Genomic DNA, 22464 nt, shown 5'->3' with positions numbered 1-22464 from the left:
AGCTGGCCTTCCAGACTCCAGATCCTCAGCCCCGGGCACTAAGCCATACACCCTCAGTAGAGAAAATCTGAGGGCCTTCCCACACCAAAACCCAGCACCATCCCATCACTTCAGTCACAAAATTGGGCTCTGCCAGAAGAAAGGAGCACAAAAACCACAGTGCCCCAATGAAGTCACCAGAGGGTTACTAAGTCAGAGACGATGCACTGGAAGCCAAGTGGCTGATTCCAGCATGCCGGGTCCAGCCCCACTCCTTTGGTACAGTCCTAGTCTGGTCCCACCCTAGGATGGGCTGCAGAAAGGCAAAGACCCACGAAGGGTCAGCTGCCTGACAGAGAAGCAATCAGAACCTGGGGCCCAGCTTTACACTGAACAAGCAGGCCTCTCTGACTCGACAGTGGAGTCCACTGAGACCACTTTCCTCTGGCTTAGATGTACTTTTTCCCTTTTTTATAACTGAGTTTAGTCTGCCTTTCCTGATGAACAGCCTGCTAAATCAGAACCTGCTTCTACAGGCTATGGGACAGTTCACTGCACACTGTACTCTAACAGCTGGCGGCCAGGAAGTCTGCTGCCCTAACCTCTAGCCAACAAGTATTTTTGTTTTAAATGAGGCACCAAAGATAGAAAACGCTATTTTTAGGCAGAGAAAATAAGAGTAAAAAGTCAGCCCCTGGGGACCAAACCATTGTGAGCCAACTTGTCCTCTGAGAGCAAGAAGGCAGCCCTGCTAGTTTACCAGCCAGGCCTGCCACAGATCCAAGTGCTAGGCAGAGCTGTCTCCCAGAGTTCAGACTCTTCAGCTGGAACAGCGGTTCTCAACCTTCCTAATGCTGCGACCCTTCAATACAGTTCCTCATGTTGCGGTGACTCCCCCAGCCATAAAATTATTTCATTGCTACTTCATAACTGTAATTTTGCTACTGTAAATATCTCACGAGAAGGATATCTGATATGCAATTCTGTAAAAAGGACATTTGACCCCCAAGGGGGTCTCAACCCACAGACTGAGAACCACTGAGCTGGAACAAAGGAAAAGCTGGCAAGGACACAAGGGATGCATGCAGACTCTGGGTTTTCCCCCTTCATCGGGTATCACTCATCAGTCCTGGGAAAAGACCATCTTGACCTTTAGACATGTGGGTGCAAAAATGAGAACCATCAGAGGACGGCGTGTGCCGAGCTGGGAGGGGCAGGGTGAGAGGTGAAGCATCTTTCATGAAGCACAGACTACATCTGACAGTTCTCAGCACCAGCACATCAGCTCACCACAGCACTGCTCGTTCTTCTGAGCAGACCCTCAGGAACCACCACCCAGGATGGATACACAGTGCTGTGTCAGTGAATCAAAATCACACGGGGCATCCTTTGGTTCAGCAGGAATGATGGGCCTCCTGCATTGATTGCCACCTCCTGTGGTTCTTCTTCCATGACACGACGTTTAAAAAAAGTCCCTGGGCACACAACTGCCTAACTTGACTCCTCCATTTCCAGGAGTCAAGTCAAGAAAGAGAAACGTAGCCTGCCTAGCACCTGGCAGGTTGACTCTAGGCTGGGATGAGGAGATGGACTTTCCTGTCTTAGTTGGCGTTCTATTGCTATGATAAACACCATGGCCAAGGCAACCTGGGGAAGAAAGGGTTTGTTCAGCTTACAGCTTCACCTCAGTCCATCACCAGGGACAATCAGGCAGGAAGGCAAGGCAGGAACCTAAAGCAGGAGCTGAAGCAGAGGGTGTGGAGGAGTGGTCACTGGCTTGTTCCTCCTGACTCCCTCAGTCTGCTTCCCTATTGCACCCAAGGTGGCACCTCCCACAATGAGCTGAGTCTCCCCATATCAATCAGTAGGGGAAAAGCACCACAGACTTGTCCAGGGGGCAGTCTGGTCTGGGCCTTTTCTCAGTTGATGGGCCCTCTTCCCAAATGATTCCAGCTTGCGTCAAGTTGACATAAAACTAACCAGTGAAGTAGCAAATGGATGCAGGTATTTTTGTTTGGTTTTCAGACAAGGTCTCTTTGGCTGGCCTCAATAGACTCATGGTCCTCCTGCCTCAGTCTCTGCATGGGTCACCAGACCCAGCTTACCAGTTTGGATTTTAGATGCTTTGTTCAGAGGTCCATTTCCAAACGTGCTGCAACCACTATTTAACAAACAAAGACATTCTAGCAAGCAAGTCTATTCAGCTGCACCAAAATAAGACAGGATGACGTGATCACTACAGAGCACCTAACTGTCCTGCCTCTGGGCTGAATGCCACAAGCACTGGCACCCCATGTACTCAGCATATCCATGCAAGCACGGTTTTCCATCGTGGTTGAGTTCTGAATGTCAACCTGAGTCGTCAGACTATGCAAACTCCTCTCAGCAGAATTTTCCTGGGACTCTGCTAGTATAGATTCCACTGTAACTACTCTTGCTGGAACGGGAGTCCACCCACCCTTTACAGAAGCAGCAACTGACAGCTCTGTGCCACAGGTCTCCCACCTGCTTCCCGGTGCCCAGGGGGAGTATCTGATAGGGGGCGCTTCAGGGGACGGGAGAGGGCCAGCTGAAACCAGAGCACCCCACCTTGCTGTATCCCTGATGTCCAAGTGTCTTCTCACATTTCTTGAGAGCAATGCTGGCTGACACTGGCAGCTGGCAGCAGGAAGTACCACTGCGAGAGCAGCATCCCACCAAGAGGGCAGGCTCCGACAGCTGTGCACTCAGACAGGTTTTCATCAAAACCAAGCGCACACACACACACACACACACACACACACACACACACACCCCTGGTGTGTTCTTTTTTACATGGTAACTGACTTAGAGTGTTATAGGACACTGCACATCACAGGGCTCTACCAGTTTTCAAACTCCAGTGTGGGCCGGAACCCTCCTGTCAGGAGACTTACAGGATCTTCCCTGTTCCCTGGCCATCTGATAAAGCTATAGTTTCTGACTGAGGCAGGGAGGTGAGCTCTCTTCTCCAGAAACTGGAAGACAGGCCAACCATACATAAAGCCTAACTGTGAGCTGGCAGATGCAGGGCTAGCTCAGACAGCTGCTAAAGTTCCAGCTAGACTTGCGGTAAGTCAGACCAGAGCCCTAACGACCAGCCCAGGAAACAAACCACCTGCTCAGAGCTAACAGGCTCATATGGCCAGGACATGTTAACAACTGAAAGCTTCCCTGCTTCAACTCAGGCCAAGTATCATCCCCTGGATCTGCCTGCTTCCAGCTTCCCCAGGCCAGGAGCCTGCAATGGCCCATCCCAGGTCTCCACACTCCTCCTCTCAGGGCAGGGCAAAGACAGCCACTCTGCAGCCCAGCTGAAGCCCTTCAATACTTTATCCTATAGTCTGAGGCAGAGCACATCCCTGGGGTCTAGATGTGCATGCAGGCACACACTGCCACAATGACTCTGGGCTTGCACCCTGCCGTTCACCTGAATTTGAACCCTGCACCTTGCACCCTGCACAGGCCATTCCTTCACCTGCATTTGAACCCTGCACCTTGCACCCTGCACAGGCCATTCCTTCACCTGCATTTGAACCCTGCACCTTGCACCCTGCACAGGCCATTCCTTCACCTGCATTTTAACCCTGCACCTTGCACCCTGCACAGGCCACTTATTCACCTGCATTTTAACCCTGCACCTTGCACCCTGCACAGGCCACTCCTTCACCTGCATTTGAACCCTGCACCTTGCACCCTGCACAGGCCACTCATTGACCTGCATTTTAACCCTGCACCTTGCACCCTGCACAGGCCATTCCTTAACCTGCATTTGAACCCTGCACCTTGCACCCTGACAGTGGACTGCCCTGCTCTATCTGTTGCCCGAGTGGAGCCAGATGCCATGTCCCACCTTCAGGGTGATCTCCTGACTCTTAACCACACCCCCTCTCCCTCCACAATCCCTCTCCAGATGAACTCCAGCGACAGTGACCCTTCCATGGCTCACCCAGGGAGATCCACCCCATCTTAGCACTCCTTCCTGTCTAGAAGCACACCTGGACCAGGTGCACTTATTAACTGTTCATCACAGCCAAGGAAGACAGATGTACAATGAATTCATTAAAAATACAAGATCATTTTATTAGGAGCCAGCTTCTAATTACTACTAAGTCTGCTCTGGGAAGAGGTGTTTATAGTATGACAGAATGGAGCACAGCTCAAAGGTCAACATTAATGTGACTTACCAGCAGAACAAGGAAAGAGGTGTGGGCGTGTCAGTGGCCTGCTACAGTCACACCCGGGTGAGGCAGGGAAAGGTTTGCAAACAGTGGAAAGACTCCCATGTTCAGTGCATACCGAACTCACCGAGCTGTTTACACAGCAGATGTCAGGCGCTGTGGTTTGTTAGGCTTACTGCAAAGTTTTCAAACCTTGATTTTTTTAGAGGTATTTATTTATTATCTATTTAGTGTCTATGGGTGTTTTGCCTGCATGTATGTCTATGCACTACATATACTAGAAGCCAGGAAAGGGCATTGGATTCCAGGGAACTGGAGTTACAGATGTTCGTGAGCCACAATGTGGGTGCTGGGAACTGAGTACCTGGGTCCGCTGCAAGAGTAGCCACCCCATATGCCTGGCAGTTTTGGAGGCAGAAACAGATGGATCTGTTTGAGGCCAGGCTGGCTGACATAGTGAGTTCGAAGACAGCTTCGGCTACATAGAGACCCTGTCTCAAAAAACCAAAGAGAGAGAGAGAGAGAGAGAGAGAGAGAGAGAGAGAGAGAGAGAGAGAGAGAGAGAGAGAGAAGAAAAAGAAAGAAAAGCCACCCCTGAGTTTTTAACTCCTAAGCCATCTCTTTAGCCACCAATGTTTGTTTGTTTGTTTGTTTGAGACAGGATCTCTCTACATAGTCCTGGCTGTCTTGGAACTCACTCTGTAGACCAGGCTGGCCTAAAACTGAGAGATCCATCTGCCTCTGCCTTCCAAGTGCTGGGATTAAAGACATTTGTCACCAAGCCCAACCTTTAATTGTTTTATATCTAAAATTTTAGATATTTTATTTATCCTCAGAATGGTACTTTATAAACTTGACTAAAAATTAACATAAAACTTAACAGCAAATTAAATAGCAAAGTGTCAGTGGCACTGGCAGCCCCTAGAGGAAGAATTTAGGAAGAAATGCTAGTGGATGATGAACGGGTGGATCAAAGTGGACATTTACCTTGATTCAAAGTGCTTCAGAAATGTTTATTTGGTGAAGTGCTCACTTCAGAGGCAGCAGAGCCTGAGTTCAAGCCCCAGACTCCAGGTAAAAGTGGAAGGACAGACTGCACAGAAGCTGATCTCTGACCTCCACAAGCTCACCTTGGTAGGCAACCCCTACACCCACATACATATGCAACAGTAAAAAGTATTTCTTAAAGCATCTCCTCACATAAGGCATACTGGTCATGCTAGTGAGCAGAAGTCTAGCCCAGTATCTCCTCCACACTGCAGCTCATCTGACGGGGCAGCGAGGACACAGCCCCAGTTCTACAGACTCGGCACACCCTGAAGGCAACCTGGATCTAGGCGGGGAGGCTTCAGACAGCAGAAGCTGAGGGACTTTCTACAGTTATCTCATGGAGCTACTGAGCACTTCAGCTGTGGCCACTCCAAATTAAGATATGCTCTACGTGTAAAATACACACTGAACTCCACAGCTACAGCATTCTTAAATATGTAAAATGTTTCTTAAGTAACCGTGTATGAGTGTGTGGTACTAGGCCTGGAACCCAGTTTGTTAATAGACTGACTGACATAATTACATGGGTTGACTTTCTTTTCTTCTATCATGTACCCCAGGCCAGTCTTGAACTATCTCTGTAGCCAAGGATGAACTTCTGTCTTCCAGCATCCACCTCCTAAGTGCTAGGATTACAAGCATGCACCACCATGTCCAGTTTATGTGGGGCAGGGCTAGAACCCACAACTCATGTATACTAGGTAAACGCTCTACCAACTGAGCCACATGATCACTGGTTGACTTCTCAAATACTCAACTAACCCAACACTCTTAGAATAAGCCCATTTGCAGGCGGATCTCTGTGAGTTCGAGGCCAGCCTGGGCTACCAAGTGAGTTCCAGGAAAAGGCACAAAGCTACACAGAGAAACCCTGTCTCGAAAAACCAAAACAAGAACAAAAAAAAAAAAAAAAAAAAAAAAAAAGAATAAGCCCGTTTGATCATGCTGTATCATCCTTCTTACACACTGTTGGGTTAGACTCAGCAATATTAGGTTAGAATGCTATGGTAAAACGGTCTGTGATTTCCTTCCTTTCAATGCCTTTTGGCATCACAGTGACACAGGCCTCATCACATAAGGGAATCGGTACTACCTTTTCTCCATCCCAATTCCCTAAGAGTCAGGGCCGACTTGGCATTATAGTAGAGCATTCTGGACCTTTATCAGACTTTAGAATACCTGACATACATAACAAGACATCTTGAGATGAGACCCCAGTCTAAACACGAAATTCACTCAGGATTCCTGTATACCTGACGACAAGCTAAAGATAATTCTATATAACAGCTTAAAGAAGGTTGTACATGAAAGATTCCTTCTATTTGGGTCAAGCTGGTGCTCAAAAGATTCCAGATTGTGGAGCATTTGGTTTAGAAATGCTTAATCTGTATTTTTAATTTTATTTTCCCTTTACATTTGTTTATTTTTGCAAGAGTCAGAGAGTTGGTTTTCTCTTTCCACTAGGTAGGTCCTGGGGATTGAACTCAGGTAGTCAGGCTTGGTAGAAAGCACCTTTACCCACTAAGTCATCTCACTGGCCAGGCGTCAACCTATAAATTTTCTTAAATTTACGGCAGAGAGTTTTTGGGCTTAGAAGTGGTAACTCTTCCAGTCTTCCCAGAAGTCGCCTGACTCTCTGGCCTTCAAGTGGTCGTTTCTCTGGTGGGAAGGGACTCTCCTGACACACTGGGAACCTCTGAGGTGCTCTAGATATACCTCCAGCTCAGCTTGGGCAGGCTGCCATGGCTGAAGCCACTGCACAGCTGAGGGTCGGGGCAGCTGCAGTGTTACCCCATTGCTGCCTATTATATAAGAAATGCCACCCAGCCTCTGCCCCAGTTTCTGGCACAGAACTCCTAAAAGCCCTGGAATTTCCAGGGTAACAAAGGTTATGGGGGCACTTTTGTTCTAATGAGGAAACTCTAGGTAGCTTCAAGGTAGGGGCTGGTCACCAGAAAGATGATGTCAGCATCAAAATCCCCCAAACTACAGGGAGAAGAAGGACTAGAGATTGAGCTAGTCATATATAGGTATAGTCTGATCAATCAGGCCTATGTAATAAGATCCTCATAAAACCTGTGAACAGTAGTGGGACCCCAGGAACTTCAGGTTTCAGGAAGGTGGTACATTTAAAAGACTCAAAAGCACCACACCATCTCACTTCCCAAACCCCACCTTACACATTTCCTCTACCTGCCCATATACAACTGATAGCAGGCATGTCCACTGCTAAGAGGAGAGAGATGGTTTAGCGGTTAACAGCACTGACTGATACCCCAGAGGACTCAGGTTCAATTCCCAGCACCTGCATGAATGCACCGATCCGAGTCACAGCACCAATGTTATTCATTAAGCAGCACTGTTTACCATGTGAGAAAAGCCAGGGGGGCAACAAAGCCCACTCTAAGAGTTTATTAAGGGAAGGAAATAGAAGGGGGTACTTAGGCCTATGGAAAGATTGTGTAGGAAGAGGAGGAGGAATATGTGAAACCCACTTTTTTTCTGGTTTTTTGAGACAGGGTTTCTCTGTGTAGTTTTGGTGCCTGTCCTGGGTCTCTCTCTGTAGACTAGGCTGGCCTCGAACTCACAGAGATCCTCCTGGCTTTTGCCTCCCGAGTGCTGGGATTAAAGGTGTGCACCGCCACTGCCGCCACCACCTGGCTGTGAAACCCACTTTTATAGATCCCCCCACCAACATGCGCATATGGGCTTACTTAGCTACACCATGCATTCGCATAGATTACATTATGTAGAACATAAGGCCCTGGGATGACTAAGCATCTTGCCAGCACATGCGTGGTCATGGAGGAGTGGCTAGCAATTCTAACACTGCAACATGCCACACGCATCTCAGGACAGCTACAGATAACATCATAACACAACGTCAAAAGGCCAGAGACTCTACTCCTAATCACCCAGCAAATGTACACAGAGTACTTTCCTGAGTGCTGAATCATTCTAGCAAATTATCTAACTGGAGGATGGGGTCATAAAAGCCCTTGATTTACATTCAGAAGTGCAAGTGACCTGAGACTTGCAACTAGCATGTGGAACTGGGACACTGTCTCCCTTTAACTTGTGGAATCTGATGCTAATTTCACAAATATGGTGTCAAACTTAAGTGAACTTAAGTGAACCAGTCACTCTCTAGAGAATGGACAAAGCAGCATGTGTCTAGTGTGGGGCAGGGGACCCCACAGTATGTCTCTCAGCTCACTGGCCTCGCTGCCATCTTGTCCATCTCTGACAGTTTGGGGCAGGAAATGTCCCCAGTCCTCCACCTAGACCCAGTGTGGAAATCCTCCACTTAGGTCCTAACCTCTGCTCTCTAAACTTCCCATGCCTGTGGTCACCAAAGGGTGTCTACAGACATGCTGTGACTTACGGGACTCGGGTCACCAGTTCCTAGCACAGAGCTGAGCTGACAGTCTCAGGTCATATTGCTGGAACAGCGTATATGCACATGGACAGAAACCCTGGATAGAATCCAAGGTCCTCTAACAACACAGACAAGTCTCCAGATTCTTCCTGAGGAGTCAGAAGGCTCTGCACCAGGACTGCAGGACAAAGTCACGGAGAATCAGGAATAAACATTCCCCTAAGGGCAGTAAAAGGGGAGGCCAGGACAAGCAGGGCTTTTGATGTCCATGAATGCGGCGGTGGCAGTGGCTGGGCCTACAGGTCAATCGCTACTTTGTACCACACTTCTCTTACAATGTTTTCCCCACTGTACTAGGGACTTTCCTGGGCACTGCTTGTAAGCACTTTTTGGTTTTTTTGGTTTTTGTTTTTTGAGACAGAGTTTCTCTGTGTAGTCCTGGCTGTCCTGGAACTCACTCTGTAGACCAGGCTGACCTTGAACTAATAGAGACCCACCTAACTCTGCCTCCCCGATGCTGGAATTAAGGCGTGCACCACCACTGCCCAGCTTGTAAGCATTTTTTATTTCACATAATTTATCTCCATCATCACTTGTTTTAAAATCTCTAGTAACAAGAATTCTTGGAAAGCAGCCCTTTTATTTCGTTAGTAGTGGACAGGAGATGACAGACTGGCTATACCGTTTAACTGGTGCACGTGGCCAGGTGTAGTAGCACACACCTTTAATCCCAACACTAGCAGATGGAACTCTGAGTTCTAGGCCAGCTTGGCCTACAGAGTGCGTTCCAGGACCACAGAGAAACCCTGTCTCAAAAGAAAGAAAAAGAAAAGATAAAAGAAAGGGTGCACGCAGTGTGACAGTGGCAGAAGCCTCCCCTAGCCAAGGTGCCACTCTGGTGCTTCTGTCACCAGACGTCAAGTACAGTGGATGAGGACAGAGCACACACTCCCTTGACTTCCATCCCTGTGGTAGTCTCCTGCTGCACTGACTTCATACACTGCTCTTTACTGCAGGCATGTACAGACAGGAAGAGCACAGTGCATTCAGGGTTTAGTACTTGCCCTCATTAAGGCATGCTCTCAGGGGTCTGGGAACATATCCCAGCAGATGACGGGTACTCTATAAATCAACCCCTAGACACATTCTACAGGACTTTCCTAAATTATGTCATAGCAACTTAGAAGTCAAATAAAGGCAAGAACACTTTCATATCGAGCACTAAAGAACCATACAGCTCCAGCACAGTACCACAAAACTGTCCTGTCAACAAGAAACCAAAAGGAAGAAGCTAAAGACTGCCCTGCAGCTAAGAGATGGTCTTGTGTCTCAGCTGGGAAAACGTTAGCTGTACAAGCATGAGAGCTGGGCTGAAATCCCCAGGAGCTGTGTAAAGCCAGGTGTGGTAGTGCACATCTGTAACCCCAGTGCTCATATGGGGAGATGAGGCAGAGACAGAAAAACCCCTGGAAGCTTGGGCAGGAGACCCTGTCTCAAACAAGGTGGAAGGTGAAGACTAAAACCAGGAGTTGTCTCCTGGTTTCCACAAGCACAGCTGCATTCATATTCTCTCTCTCTCTCTCTCTCTCTCTCTCTCTCTCTCTCTCTCTCTCTCTCTCTCTCTCCCTCTCTCCCCCCTGCGTGTGTGTGTGTGTGTGTGTGTGTGTGTGTGTGTGTGTGTGTGTGTGTGAGAGAGAGAGAGAGAGAGAGAGAGAGAGAGAGAGAGAGAGAGAGAGAGGCATAAGAGACGATCTCACGGCCAGGCCATCTCTGGAGGATGCTGAGGAGTAGATGTGAAGTCCTGTGGGGCTTGAAGCAGGGAGGACAGGTAGAGACTCCCTCTCAGTAAGAGAGTCTCTCAACCAAGTTCCCCTCCCACGGCTGTTCAGGCAACTACAGCTCACAGAGTTCGTAGAGGTCAGCTCCCAAGCAGGCACTAATCACACTTCCCTGCTTCAAATCCTCCCGAGGTCTACACTGTGCACAGGGCTCTTCATCATCTGGAATAACTCGGTCCTCTCTAGGCCAGCCAGTGAGGCTAAGCTCCAGAGCAGAGGTCTCTTCAGCAGGCGGCCCTGCTCAAGGCCTCCTCCAGCCTCTGCTTGCCCTGTACAGGCCGCATCAGCCAGTTCCTGGAACACTTCCCAGAGCGTTTCAAGACCCACTGCTTAGGACAGCAGGCTCCATGCTGCCTTCTTCCATTCTTTCCACAGCACATCTTGAAGGAACCCCATATCTGGGTTCTGCCTCCCTCCCTCTCAGTCCACTTACCCTCCTCTCTGCGGGCTCTACTTCCCCTCTCTAGCGCTCCAACTGCACATGCTTTCCTCCATCCTCCTCTCCGGCAACCCCCCGGCCCCACTCCTTCCTCACCCCCCAGCCTTCCATCACTCTTTTAAAGCCGTTTTCCCTTGACAGTTAGAAATACAGGGAGGGCAACAAAAATGCAGAACAAAACCAAACACCTTTATTGCCACAAGTTAGAAGAGGCCATCAAGAGTGCACTACCATAACGCATTCACTTCCACTTTTCTTTTTTCATAGAGGAACACAGCATAAGATGAAGTGTCTCTGATTCCCACTGACCGTCCTCTTCTGCACCCTCCCATGCAAATGCTAGCACCTTTGGAGCACACAGCACAGCCTTCCAGTCCAGTCTGGTACTTTCCTGAGCAAGGAAAATAAGTTTGCACTCTCCCAGCACCTAACACAGTAATATCGTAGCATAGTGTCATTCCAGGGCTTTCACTACTGACCTCATTGCTTCTCCTGTCCCCAATGACTGGAGGCCTCAGTGTCCAACCCTCATCCCCAAGTACCATCTTACACCTCCCAGTGACCTGCAGAGAAGATGTTCCAAATGTATAAGGCTAGCACAGGGCACAGCTGGCACATGTTCCGGGGATGGCTGGCTCTGAGGCTGTGCAATGCCATTGTGCTGCCCTCTTCCTAACAATATCCACTGTGGTGGTTTAAAAGAAAATGGTCCCCAAAGGGAGTGAGTGGTACCATAAGGAGGTATGATCTGTTGGAGTAAGTGCAGATCTGAGGTCAGCCTGGTTTACTGAGCAAGTTCCAGGACAGCCAAGCTTAGGCAGTGAAGGAAACCATGGGAAACAGAAAGCTGGTGAACAGGGGGCCATGTTCCAGCCCTAATAAACAGCAGAACTTGGCAATTTTGGCCACATGGTTCTGGAGTTAAGGACAGAAGGAAAGGGCTATGGAATTTGCCTCTGAGACTAAGGAAAGCCACTAAGGCCAGGCTCATGTCAGGGGTGTCCTGAATGGAGGCCAAGAGAGGCCACTGCATGAAGCTGTGAAATTGAAGCCTGGATTGCCTTGGAGACCCCAAGATGTTAGAGATGTTAGAGATGCCAGGGTCGTGGAATACCTGCCGAGGAAAGCTGCTAAAAAGGAGTAGAACCAGCCTAAGAGAAAGAAGGGTGTTACAGTCAACAAAGCTGAAAAGAGTTGGAGATCTGAAGAGTGTTTTGACATCAGAAATGCAGATGCAGAGTTTGGAGTTTGCCCTGCTGGTTTTCAGTCTTGCTTTGGTCCAGTATTTCCTCACTATGCTCCCTTCCCTATGTTTTGGAATTGTAATGGTCCTATGCCATTATATGTTGGAAGTAAATGATCTGGTTTTTTTATTTTGATTTTATAGGGAATTACAGTTAAGAGATTGCATGAATCTCAGAAGAGACTTTGATTTTTGAACTTTTACGTAAGTTTGAGATTATTATAGACTATGGGGACTTTGAAGTTGGACTGGATGCATTTTTGCATTATGACATGGCTACAAGCCTTTGGGGGCCAGGGAGTGGAATGTGGTGGTTTCAAAGAAAATGGCCCCCAAAGGGAGTGGCACTATTAGGAGGTGTGGCCTCTTTAGAGTAGGTATAGTCTTGTTGGAGGAAGTGTGTCACTGTGGAGGTGGACTTTGAGGTCTCATATATGCTCAAGCCAAACACAGTAAGACAGACCACTTCCTGTTGCCTGCAAGTCAAGATGTGGGACACTTAGATACTCTTCCAGCACCATGTCTGCCTGCACACAACCATGTCACAGCATGGTGATCATGAACTAAACCCCTGAAAATGTAAGCCACCTCAACTAAACATTCTCCTTTATAAGAGTTGCTATGGTCATGGTGTCTCTCACAGCAACTGGAACCCTAACTAAGTCAGACACCAAAGCTGGAGCACACACTGGAGCCTTACTGTGAACTATAACTTCACACCTTCAGAGTCCAGCATCTGCCTATCAGACTAAATGTCAGAACCACTTCAGGGAGGTGGAGAAGGATGAGATCAGGGTCTTGAATGGTCAGGTCAGGACTGCCAGATGACTTTTCTCATATTGTTATCCCAACATCTCTAGTCTCTGATGAGCACAGTACCGGAGCTGCTGGGCACAGGGACGCGACACTTACGGTCATGGACCTTGTAGCAGTGCTTCTGCAGGCGCTTAACCTCCCACTCCTCCAGCACACCATGAGTCATCAGCAGCTGCAGGAAGCGCCGATGGACATCCGTCATGGTACCCGCTCTTCTCGCGCTGCCCTGCATGTCGGAGGGAGCTGAAAAAGAAGTGCCACAGTCACCTCCATGCACACAAGAGCAATGGTGGTGAGTTTGCACTAGTTTATGTTGACAAGCAGACACTGCTTGTGGTTCTCAAGGTTCAGCTCCTTGTGCTGATGGCTCCAGAGTGGAAAGAACAGGGATCAGGGCTCAAGCTCGTTCCACTGGCTTTGAGCAGTGTGAACTGAGAGCTTCTGGAGCCACAAGTGGTTCACAGCCCTCCTGGACTAACTACTTAGGAAGTGGTAAGCGGGCAACTAAAGTCTCCATAGTGGGAACAAGGACAGAAATGTCCTCCCAAGAACTCCTATAACTCAGGTGAGTTAACCCAGCTAACAGCCTAGTGCCAACCTGTGCCAATTACCACTGGACAGTTCTGAGTATGGACCCTTGTGGGATCACTCACCAGCTCAACAGCCTTGGAGAAACTAAGCCGAGGCTTTGAGTTCTCCCTATGAAAGTATGATACCCACTGCTGAGAACACACCCGAGAAGCACTTAATAGACTCTACTTTCCTTCCCCTCTCCCCAGCTGCCAATAAAACATCTGTCACAGGAGGACTGTGGGCTATTTCTACAGTCCTTTGCATTCTCTCAAAAAGGTATCTTTTGGGTCCAGCAAGATGGTTAGCAGGTAAAGACATTTGCCACTAAGGATCACATCCTGGGTTCAATCCTTGGGATTCACGTGGTGGAAGGAGAGAACCAACTCCTGCAAGCTGTCCTCTGACCTCCACATGAATGTGATGTTTGTCTATAAAGCAATAATGGCATGTGTCAGTCCACACCCACATAGAGACACACATACATACAAAAATAAATGTAATAAAAACTTATCTTTCTACAAACCACACAGATCAGAGCTGACAAACACACAACACAAGGCAGATCAAAACACCTGCTCCTACCAGGCAGGCGGGGCCGGTAAGCACTAAACACATGGGTTTGAAGCTGGATGGAGGCACTGAGAACATGCTGACCAGGCCTGCCTGGTCCTCACACACATCTGAACTGGACTACAACTGAGCCCCTTTGCCTGACTGTTGCTTGTGGCACATTCTGAAGCAGTTACCAGTCATCTAAGACAATCCTGTGTTCCAACAAGCATATTGCCAAGATGTTAGGCCAACAGAATGTAGAAACACATTTAGCTATTATGTTCAGTCTGTTTGTCTATAAAGCAATAAGAAAACGTATCTTTAAGGCAAAAAAAAAAAATGTATTAAAAGTGAGATAAGACTACCAAAGGCTTACCAAGAACTCAGGGGGAAAAAAAAAGACACATAAAAATATGCCACTATAGTCACAGTTTCATGGCTGGCCCTCTGAGTTGGAAAGGCACACTGCCCAATGGCCACTTTCTCTACCTGCCTGCCTGCCTGCCTGCCTGCCTGCCAGCCATCTTGAAGAACACCTCAACAGCACAGACACTTCAACAAGCCCTAGGCCTGCCTCTCTCCTTCATCCACTCTTGTCCACGCAGGCCAGGCAGTCACACACCCGAGCACCCCACTCTGGTCCTCTCCCTAAACACAAGGAGAGACTAGAAAAAGGAAAACTCTGCAGAGGATATCCCGGAAAATGCCATGAATCTTGGAGGCTATGCTGACCCCCTGAGTAGAGGGCCACTACTGCACTCTGGAGTGACTGACAACCTGTTTCCTGCCCCGTTAACTAGCTTTCTGAAGAGGAAAGGAAGAAGGTGGACTTGTGTTTGTTTGTTTTTGAGGAAGAGTCTCACTATGTAGCCCTGGTTGGCTTAAAATGCACTATATAGACTATGCTAGCCTCAAGCTCATAGCAATCCTCTTGCCTCTACCTGCCTGTCTCCTGAGCATGCTGAGATAAAAAGCATGCACTACCATGCCTGGCTCAGATTTTTCTTTCTTAAATTTAATTCTGTCTTCCCAGACTGCCAGCTCAACGAATAAGCATGGCTTAAGGATTCAATTTCTGCCTTTGCGTGACAGGCAACATGAATTCTGGTTACACAATTAGATTAATAATAACAATGAAGAAAAACAGCTCAATAATAGAGAGCTCACCTAAAATGCACCAGGCCCTAGGTTCAACTCCTGGGATACAGGAGGGGAAAAAGGAGAGGAGAAGGAAAGGGAAGGAAGGAAACCAATTTAAAGATTAAAAACTCTTAGACCAGATTTTAAAAGTATGTACCATTACTTCTAAATGCTAGAAACCAATCTATCCTGCAAACTGAGAGCTAATGTGGTTTTACTGAATCAAAATAGACTTTATGGTAAAATAAATAAATAAATAAAGGATTAGCAGAAATAAAGATCATCACAAAGTGGCAAAAGGTCACACAGAATACACAACTACTTAAAATGTTTAGGCCTTTATCATGAGGCCTCACGAACTTCAAGGTCAGTTCACTGGGATCACAGCAGCACACACTAGTCCACACTAGGGTGGGAGAGTTCAGTCCTGATTCACAAGATGGACAAAGCAGAGCACAGGGAGAGGTGACAGGCATGACAGGAAAAGCTGAAGGGGGTGACTGTGCCCACCATGCTGGCTGCAGAGCAGGACGAGCCGAGGCAGCCAGAGAGCCAGGCTACAGGCTACTGACTAAAAGGCAATGAAGTCTGAAGCCAATACCAAAGAAATGACTTTTTAAAAAGGCCATTTGTTCAGAATGTAATGAGTGCAGTTACAAATAATCCCTTCTAGCCAGGTCTGGTGATGTAGGGGCCCCAGAATCCCAGTCCTTGGTAGGGTGAAGGCAAGAGAGAAGGAAAGAAAGGAAAAGACATAAATAATCCATTCCAGTAATGACATCAGTCAGTCAACGCAGTGGGAGACAGGATAAATGGGAAAAGCAGATACGGAGTCAGTACACACAGAAAACAAGTTGATAAAATGTTCTCACACTAAAAAACCAACAAACACGGAATGGAGGAGAATTGTGTGCATGCACGAGCATGTGTGATGCCGGGGGTCCAACCCATGGCTACGCCCATGCTAGACAGGCTACACTCTTGTGCTGAAGGAATTGCCTCTTACCTACGAAATGGCACATAAAAATAACTGCAGCAAACACAGATGAAAGAAAGCAGCCACTTCAAAATGCAATTGGAATCAATGCTATCGGACCAATACAAAGCCAATCCAAATTTAAGCAGGCTTTGTGAATTACCCGAATGTGACTGACGAGCTGATTCTAAAACTCACTACAGACAAAGCATCAAATATTTTTGAACAAAAGGTGGGAAGACTTGTCTTACCAGATATCAAAAACAGGATTAGTGAACCAACTGTGGAAACGGTACAGAAATTGACAAGTGGACCAATGGAACAGAATGGAGAACTCAGAAAAAGGTACGAGTGTGTGTGGAGACACGGCACGCTGGAGAACAGGGCTCAGGCCAAGCAAAGCTTCTGTGAAAGAGGCCATGGTCGGCCCACAAAATGACTGTCAGTGGTAGTGATGCTCGCTGCCAAGCTCAAGGCTGACAATCTGAGTCTGATCTCCAGGCCCATATGGTGAAAGGAAAACCTATCCTGAAAGAAAGGCATGCAGTGGGATACACCCCCAACCGCCCCCCCACCACACACACACAGGAGAGAACCAATCCTGAAAGAAGGCCTCTGACTTCACCTGCATGCAGTGGTATATACCCAACACACACACACACACACACACACACACACACACACACACACACACACACACACACACACGGTGCTGGGGCAACTGATTAGCCGTATGTGAAAAATAAAATTTAACCCTTACCTCACACCAAATGCAAACTCAAACCTAGAGGGTCATGGTTTTAAGAAAGGGAAGACTTTACAACTTTAAATGACATCATAGGACAATATAAAATCCAAGAGTAGAAAAAGATGTCCTTAGCAGAACAAAAGCCACAAAGGACAAAGCATAAAATACACTACTGAATTCATTAAAGAACCTCACCAAAAATACCAAAGCAGAGGAAGGAAGGGGAGGAGGCTACAAGCTGGAAGGTGTTTAAAATACACATAACCACAAGAGTCTTCAGAAGGCATGAAGAACCCCTACAGACCCAGAAGGAAAAATAAAGAGAATGAACACAGAACAGTAAGAGGCTGATGTATAAGCAAGAGTACATTCAAAAGCTGATCAACCTAAGTGTGATCAGGCAGGTGAATAAAAAGCCACACTGACACTGTCAGTGACACACACCAGAATCCCAGAACTCAGAAGGCTTTGGCAGGAGGAAGAACCACTTCGAGGTCAGTCTCGACCCCATACCCAGTGACCATACTCAACCACAGGCCAGTGTGGGCTATAGAGAGAGACTCTGTCTTACAAAAAGAAGAGAGAGAGACAGTTCAGGGGTCAAAGCATGCTGCTCCTGCTGGGGACCGGCGTTCTGTTCCCAGCACTCGCAACAGGCCACTCACATCCACCTCTAAGTCCAGCTCAGGGGATCCAAGGCCTCTGGCCTCTGAGGGCATCATGCACATACCCACACTCAGACACACATATACATACATATAATAAAATAAATCTAAAAAGAGAGAAGACAACAGGAGGGGAAGGGAGAGGAGTAGAGAGAAAGGGAGGGGGCAGGAGAGAAAAGCGATCTTCAGTGGGTAAGAGTGGTGGAATGCCTGGGCTGTGACTTCCCTCCACTTCTGGTGGAGTACAGATTTCAGCAAGCTTTCATGGCCCCAGAAACACCATTATTATATACATTCCTTACATAGGTGTCCATACTGGCCCCGGGAAATGTGTCCATAGAGGCCTCCTGTAATGGAACTCTGCCAACAATATGAATGCCCATCAGCCAAGGAATAGCCATGAAAGGGATTCTAATCACATCTGGAATCCAGGACAGTGAAGAAGGAAGCAGGGTTACTCACATCAACATGGATGCTGCTCAAAACATACCACATGCAAGCTGGGTATAGTGGCGCACGCCTTTCATCCCAGCACTCTGAGGCAGACAGGTAGATCTCTCTGAGTTCAAGGCCAGCCTAGTCTACATTGCCAGTTCCAGGTCAGCCATGGATACAGAGAGACCCTGTCTCAAAAGATAAATAAGTAAATAAATAGATAAATAAATACATACATACATAAATGAACACAAAATCATACCATATGCAAAGAGCAAGTCACACATTCACACGGGAGGTCAAACACTGAAAGAACTGTACATGGTATTCATCACAGGCCCCCACAAAGTCAGTGAGACCTACCAACAGCAAGGAAACACAGACTTCAGAGCAGTGAGTACTCTGAGGAGGGGAGAGGATTCAGTGGTAGTGTGGGGGATGGGACAATATACTTAATTTGGTGGTGGTACCCATGTAGGTGTTCACTTTTTGTTCTTCACATACTTTTATAGGCATGTAACGTAATAAAAATACACAAATAAAGCCAGCTTAAGTATCAAAGAGAGAAGTGAGGTAGGGAAGGGGGTCAGAAGTTGGGGTGGAAAAGACGCACAGGAGCTATGCTTGCATATGGCTATGACAACCATCTAAGAGACGGAGAGCGGATGAACCATAGATACTTGCTGCTCACCCAAAGGACTTTAAAACGCCAAGTGTTTGCACAAGAAGCAAAGCCTGGGCACTGAATGGGCAGCCTGTGCTAGGCAGTGTTAGTTCTCTGACCACACAAACAGCCTGGTTTGGAACTCCCCAGAACCTCCTGAGGGACACTTTCACAGAGGAGGGAACTGAAGCTAAAAGGCACCCCGGTGACAGTGATGGTGAAGGGGGCGGTACTACAAAAGCAGTGTCGGTTCTTTAACCCGGCCACTCAGGAGGCAGAGGCAGGCGGGTCTCGAGTTCGAGGCTATCCTGGTCTACAATGAATTTCAGGAAAGAAACTGTGTATCGAAAAACATGATCACACACATAATCATAAATAAATAAAACCACGGTCTAGGTTCCTTATCTACACTTCTCCACTCTTCCCTTTGAGAACTTGGCCTGGGTTAGCGGTGTTATCTGGGGTTGTCAGTACCAAGTGCAACATAAAACGGGGCACAGGAACCCTAGGCCTTTCCAAAATCGGACGAACGGATGATTCTGAACACATTTAGCCTCGGGCTTTCAAATACGGGCTCCATAAACAAAACAAAGGAGGCCCTGGAAGGGAGAGGCACGAGGCGGGGGTGGTCGTTTGGACACAGTGGTACAAGCGGCTATCACCTAACGGTGACAGTGTCGAGGCGCACTTTCTCCGCCTGGCCTATTATAAGATAGAGAGGCAGGAGGTACACGAGTTCCGGGTCAGCCTGGGCTACATGGTGAGGCTATGTCTCAAAAAGACAAAAATTTAAATTAGAAATAACTTGTTACGGAGCTAGGTCACAATCCGTGTCCTCTGCGGGCCTCAATATCCCCGTCAGCGCCGGACAACGCTCTCGTACGCTGCGCAGACCCCACCGCTGTCCTCCCGTCGCCCCACGGACGCCCGCTTTGGTCCCCGCAGCGCCCCGCGGCCTTCATACGCACCGCACGCCCGGAAGCCGACCAGCTGCGGTCACGCCGGAAGCGGCTCTCGGGGCCCGCCTCCGAGGCGGGGAGAGATCCAATATGGAGTGTCTATTGGTGGAGTACGCATGTTCATCAGGAGAGTACTTCCGTTTCCCCGCCCCTGCCGTTGCTATGGCGCCTCAGCAGCGGTGGGCTGAGTCCTGCGCTGCGCAGTTTCCCGCGCGGCTTTCGTACTTCCCGGAAAGATATCCGCCGCCCCCACTGCCCGCTCGGCGGATGAGAGCCCACGTTGTGTCTTGTGTGTTAAAAATACGAGCTTTAGGCCGGAAGAGGAAGAATGTGGGTTTTGTTTTCCTGTAGCCTGAGCTAGAATCCTGGCTCTGCCGTTACTAGTTGAGCGTTGGCCATTCCTGGAGTTACTAAATGAGGTTAATAAAGTCGGTTCTGGGGTGGTTACATAGTTCAGTCTGTAAAAAGCTTGATGGTCAGGCAATGTGTTTCAGAAAGCAAGGTGGAGGGCATCTGAGGAACCACATCTGAAGTTGACCTCTGGCCTCCACAGCACGCACACGAACACACTCACAAAAAGTCCTGAATACTGAAGTGTTCACAGGATTTAAAGAGCTAATGTGCAGCAAGGGCGAGGATAGCAGCTGAGAAGTGTGGCATGGTAGGGCTGGTTAAGCCTTAGTCCCGCTCCCCTAAGAACTGAGATGTGATAAATTACCGAAGGGAGTGACTTCTGAAGGCATTTCCTTTGTATACATTCCAGGCTCGAATCTCAGAGCTGGAAATGCACCCTTGCCCAGGAAAAGTGACTAATAATACAACTGCACAAAGTGCATAGTGTAATCTCTGAAAACACTTTCTTACTCTGCTTCTCGTCAACCCAGGAGTCTTGGACAGCTCCTTCTGGAGAGGTCTTCATCTGAGTAGGGAGACTAGCAGTAAGTTAAGTAAGCTAAAAGCTTGATCTCTGGAGTTGGAAGACCAGGGTCAAATCCTGGTTCTTGAACCCCAAATCTCTGAGCTCTAGGACAACACAATCAACCCCTGGCCTCAGCCTGCCCATCTGTAAAGGAAGAATAATAGTATCGGGCTGTGGACATGGTTGTGAAAATGAACTGTGAACCACTGGGGATGGGGTAAAAGCCTGGTAACTGAACTCTCATTACTACCAAAGAACTGTGTGCATCACAGTGAGAGGAGAAAACAGCCCCCAATGGAAAGCTTGCACAATTGGTTTGCCCTGCAGTCTTGAAAATCAAGCCATTCTCAGTATTCAAAGTCAAGGTGTGGGCCAGGGGGGATGGCTGGGTGGGTAAAGGCACTTGCCACCAAGTCTGAAGTGAGAGAAGCAGTCATTTCTTCCAAACAGGTTTAAAAGCTGTGTGCCCACTTCCCCTAATGCTCCTGGCTCCTGAAAAGCCCCTTTTGTTAGTCATTTGTCAGATAGGCTTGTTGGACCAGGTGTAATCGGCTATCTAGAATCCCTGAGATGCTTAAAAGCATAAGATACCCCACATTCTCCCTCAGTTCTCGGCCCCTTTTCAGGCTGTTTTCTAGCTTAGCCAATCAGGAATAGATGGCAAGGTTGAACATCAACCAATGAAGAAAGGCCAAGATCCCCATGAACTGAGGATGGGACAGAGGGCATTTTGGCCATGTGTGACCTTCTTATCAAGCCTGGCATACCCCTTTGACAAAAAGACTGCCTTGCTGGGTAATTTTTGATTTGGTCGTTTCTTTGTGTGACACCAAAATATTAACTTATCAACTAGACCCACACAGTAGAAAGACTTGACTTCCAAAAGTTGTCCTCTGACCTACACATGCAGCACACACACACACACACACACACACACACACACACGTAATCCAAGACAAGGTATCTCACAGAAGGCTGTGGCATATCCAGCCAATCTGGAAAGTGAGACACCTGGCCACCACAGGACAGCGTTTTGCCTTGGCAGTGTCTATTTGGAGCTGGGGAGAGAGCCTCCCCCTTTCGTCGTCGTGAAGCTCCATTCTCCTCTTGTGCAAGACAGAAAAGCCAGGGAGCAAAGCTAAGACTCTGGAACCGCAGCATTCTTCGGATCCAAGGACCAAGGAAGGAGGGTTCAAGAACAAAAGGTTCAAAAGGGAGCAATATGCAGGGCAGCCAAGACTGGGGAGACTCTTGAGAAAAGAGTAGGCTGTGGTCAGGATGGTCAGGGTAGTCTGAGGAGTTCCAGAAAGATGGGCCATAGGTTTACAATGTAGACAATGGAAGTCTCCATAGAGCGGCCAGGAATCCAGAACAGACTCCAAAAGAAGTGAAGCAGAGAAGTACAAGCAGCTGAGCTTTCTTTTAGGAAGTATAATGTAGAAAGGGAAGCCTTGAAAACTCAGAAGCCTGCTGGAATAAAGGATAAAGAGAGAAAACAGATAAGAGATATGTCAAGGGAAATGAACGGCTAAATACAGCCTGGCACCACAATGCTGGCCTTTCTATCTTCTCTAGTCTGGCTAGCAGTAGCTGAGGAAGTGCTGGGGAGGGGAGGGTGAGAGGATGGAGCCGAAAGATTTGGACCACACATCAAGATGAGTGCAGAAGAGAGACTAAGGCTGGCACCCAGACTGCAGATGTGATGGTTATCTGAGCCAGCCCCGCTCCACCTCCGAGGAAACACTAATACAGATTCATCTTAAAGTGGCCTTTGGTTGGGCTTGTGCAGCTGACTCCAGGATGCAAAGCCTCTGTAGGGGGTTGCTTTGCTCCACAGTGATGTCAGAAACCAGAAGGATGCTGGATATTCACATTCAATCCATGATGTGG

The 22464-nt window shown here is 48.0% G+C and overlaps 1 protein-coding gene across 2 annotated transcripts in view; it reads right to left on the bottom strand.

The window, feature by feature from the left end:
• Nucleotides 1–19769, bottom strand: part of Nsmce1 (NSE1 homolog, SMC5-SMC6 complex component) — a 30212-nt gene extending 10443 nt beyond the window's left edge. Inside the window, exons 1-2 of one of the 2 annotated variants that reach the window (XM_028867901.2) lie at nt 19665–19769; nt 13040–13186 (exon numbers count right to left, since the gene is read on the bottom strand). In XM_028867901.2, coding sequence (XP_028723734.1) covers nt 13040–13175 — 136 coding nt within the window. In that variant the 5' untranslated portion in view covers nt 13176–13186; nt 19665–19769. The other variant, XM_028867902.2, reaches the window with a different exon arrangement.
• Between the last annotated feature and the right edge of the window lie 2695 nt (nt 19770–22464).

This window comes from Peromyscus leucopus, chromosome 1 (genome assembly GCF_004664715.2).
Source record: "Peromyscus leucopus breed LL Stock chromosome 1, UCI_PerLeu_2.1, whole genome shotgun sequence".
In the NCBI taxonomy this organism is placed as follows: Eukaryota; Metazoa; Chordata; class Mammalia; order Rodentia; family Cricetidae; genus Peromyscus; species Peromyscus leucopus.
This window is presented reverse-complemented; position numbering and strand designations above follow the sequence as displayed.